The sequence below is a fragment of the Calidris pugnax genome, unplaced genomic scaffold, assembly GCF_001431845.1.
Source record: "Calidris pugnax isolate Ruff unplaced genomic scaffold, ASM143184v1 scaffold312, whole genome shotgun sequence".
NCBI classification, from domain to species: domain Eukaryota; kingdom Metazoa; phylum Chordata; class Aves; order Charadriiformes; family Scolopacidae; genus Calidris; species Calidris pugnax.
In genome coordinates, this window is record NW_015091046.1 from 55166 (window position 1) to 57888 (window position 2723).

Genomic DNA, 2723 nt, shown 5'->3' on the forward strand with positions numbered 1-2723 from the left:
GCGCAGCCGGTGCGCTGGGTCCGGCGGCGGAGCCGCGCCGGGGACGGCGGGTGCGCGGAGCGGTGCGGAACGGTGCGGAACCCGGCGGAACGGTGCGGAGCGGTGCGGAACCCGGCGGAGCGGTGCGGAACCCGGCGGGCGCTGCCGGCGCCTCCCCGCTGGCCCCGCCGGTCCGGGGCGCGGCGGCGGGAGCAGGTGAGCGGCGGGGAACGGAGGGAGGGATGGATGGATGGATCCCGGGGGGATGGATCCCGGGAGTAACCGCGCCCCCGAGCCGAGCCCATCGCCCCCGGGAGCCTCCGGGCTCGGGGTGCCCGTCCCGGGCTCCGGTGGTGGCCGGGAGGGAAGGGGCTGCCGCCCCACTGAAAGGCGAGGGAAGGGAAGGGGAAAGGTTTTCCTCTTCGCTCGGTGCTCCCGGTGTCAGTCGCACCCAGCGGGGACTCACCGGTTGGGTTTGGGGAGTGATGAGGAGTCCGGTATCACCGGAGGCAGGAGGAGCTGCGGCGTGTGCGGGGCAGAGCGTTCAGCACCACACAGGCTCCGGAGGGGAGATGGGGAAGTGATTTGGGGAAAGCCCCCCCGCGAGGAGCACCTCTCCCACAGAGCTCGGCAGCGGGATGGGCAAATCCTCCCCAGGAATCCCTTCATTTCTATTTATCCTGATTTCTAGAATCTTCTCCTTCATCCCCAGAGCAAGGGGAGATGACATCTCGGCTCCTCTGAACCGGCAGCGCCCGGGGACCGGCAGAGCCATGGAGCTGGAATACGAGCTGCCCAACGCCACCGCCTTCTGGTTCTCCCCGGCTTCCCCCTTCGACAACTTCTCCGTGGAGGCGCCCACCAACGCGTCGCAGAACGCCACGGGTCACCACTTCGACCTGACCAGCAACGCCATCCTCACCTTCATCTACTTCGTGGTCTGCATCATCGGGCTGTGCGGCAACACGCTGGTGATATACGTCATCCTCCGTTACGCCAAGATGAAGACCATCACCAACATCTACATCCTCAACCTGGCCATCGCCGACGAGCTCTTCATGCTCGGTCTGCCCTTCCTGGCCATGCAGGTGGCCCTGGTGCACTGGCCCTTTGGCAAAGCCATCTGCAGAATTGTCATGACGGTGGACGGGATCAACCAGTTCACCAGTATCTTCTGCTTGACGGTTATGAGCGTTGACCGGTACCTGGCTGTTGTCCATCCCATTAAATCCGCCAAGTGGAGGCGGCCCAGGACAGCCAAAATGATCAATGTGGCCGTTTGGGGAGTCTCCCTGTTGGTGATCATGCCCATCATGATTTATGCTGGGGTGCAACATAATCATGGCAGGAGTAGCTGCACCATCATCTGGCCGGGAGAGTCGGGCGCCTGGTACACGGGCTTCATCATCTACGCCTTCATCCTGGGCTTTCTGGTGCCTCTCACCATCATCTGCCTTTGCTACTTGTTCATCATCATCAAAGTCAAGTCCTCGGGCATCAGAGTGGGCTCCTCCAAGAGGAAAAAGTCGGAGAAGAAAGTCACCAGGATGGTCTCCATCGTGGTGGCCGTCTTCATCTTCTGCTGGCTCCCCTTCTACATCTTTAACGTCTCCTCAGTCTCCGTCCTCATCGTCCCCACCCCTGTCCTCAAGGGCATGTTCGACTTCGTGGTGGTCCTCAGTTACGCCAACAGCTGCGCCAACCCCATCCTTTACGCCTTCTTGTCCGACAACTTCAAGAAGAGCTTTCAGAACGTCCTCTGCCTGGTGAAGGTCAGTGGCATGGACGAGGCGGACCGGAGCGACAGCAAGCAGGACAAATCCAGGCTCAACGAGACCACGGAAACCCAAAGGACCCTGCTCAATGGCGACCTGCAGACGAGCATCTGAGGGGACGGCGGGGTTGTCCTTCCTTCGCTCTCCTCTCCCCACTTGCTCCCACCTGGCAGTGGCACGTACGGAGTCAGGGCAGGAGAGCCAAGCGTAGGGGACAGCGGTGCACACACCGATGGGCGGCGGGGGGTCCTCAGCTGGGCTCCTCCTGAGCTGCTGGTGGGTTGGCTTTCAGGCACTGGGAAGGAGATGGATGAAGAGGAGCTGGGAAGGCTACGGATGCCAGGAAAACACGGACAACTTGTGGCGACGCAGCGCGTTTCAACACCAAAGTGCCACCATGGGCAACAGCTGGCTGCCCCCCACTGTTCCCCCGTGGGGCTGGGTGGCTTTGGGTGCTCTGCCCCACACCCACGGACACACACACGCAGCGGTGGTGGCCTCAGGAGGAACCGAGGCCACGGTGTGTGCCACCACACGTGCCACCGCAGAGATGCTCCGTCTTAGAGCCAAGACCTGGTGGGATCTCCCTTGGGAGCCCAAGCGTGGTCCGGCCACCACCCTCCCTGGGACACAAGGATATTTGGGGTCCCATTTTTGCCCGGCTTCGAAGTTACTCCACCGCTGCCTCCCCCGAAGCCTCCCTGGCTGCTGAGTGACCCCTGCCCGGGGGGGACACGTCGGGACGGAGGCAGCTGCCACCCCTCCGGTGCCACCCCGCTCCTGTCCTGCCTCCTCCATCCCCGCTCCCCTTCCCTCCCTCCGCCGGGACGTCACCTGCCCCCAGGTTTTTCCTCTTCGGAGGGAGGATTTACCACCCCCCCCCCCCCTCCCCCCCCTTTTTTCCCTTTTTTTTTTTTTCATTTTATTTATTTATATATTTTTTTTTTAATAGGAAGCCCTCTGCCAGCA

General features: G+C 62.3%; 1 protein-coding gene across 1 annotated transcript; it reads left to right on the plus strand.

Moving 5' to 3' along the window:
- The first annotated feature begins 110 nt into the window (after positions 1-110).
- Positions 111-2641, plus strand: SSTR2 (somatostatin receptor 2). Its single transcript, XM_014956593.1, has 2 exons — positions 111-195; positions 671-2641. The coding sequence occupies exon 2, from the start codon at positions 753-755 to the stop codon at positions 1866-1868; it is 1116 nt and encodes a 371-aa protein (XP_014812079.1). The 5' UTR covers positions 111-195; positions 671-752; the 3' UTR covers positions 1869-2641.
- The last annotated feature ends 82 nt before the right edge of the window (positions 2642-2723 follow it).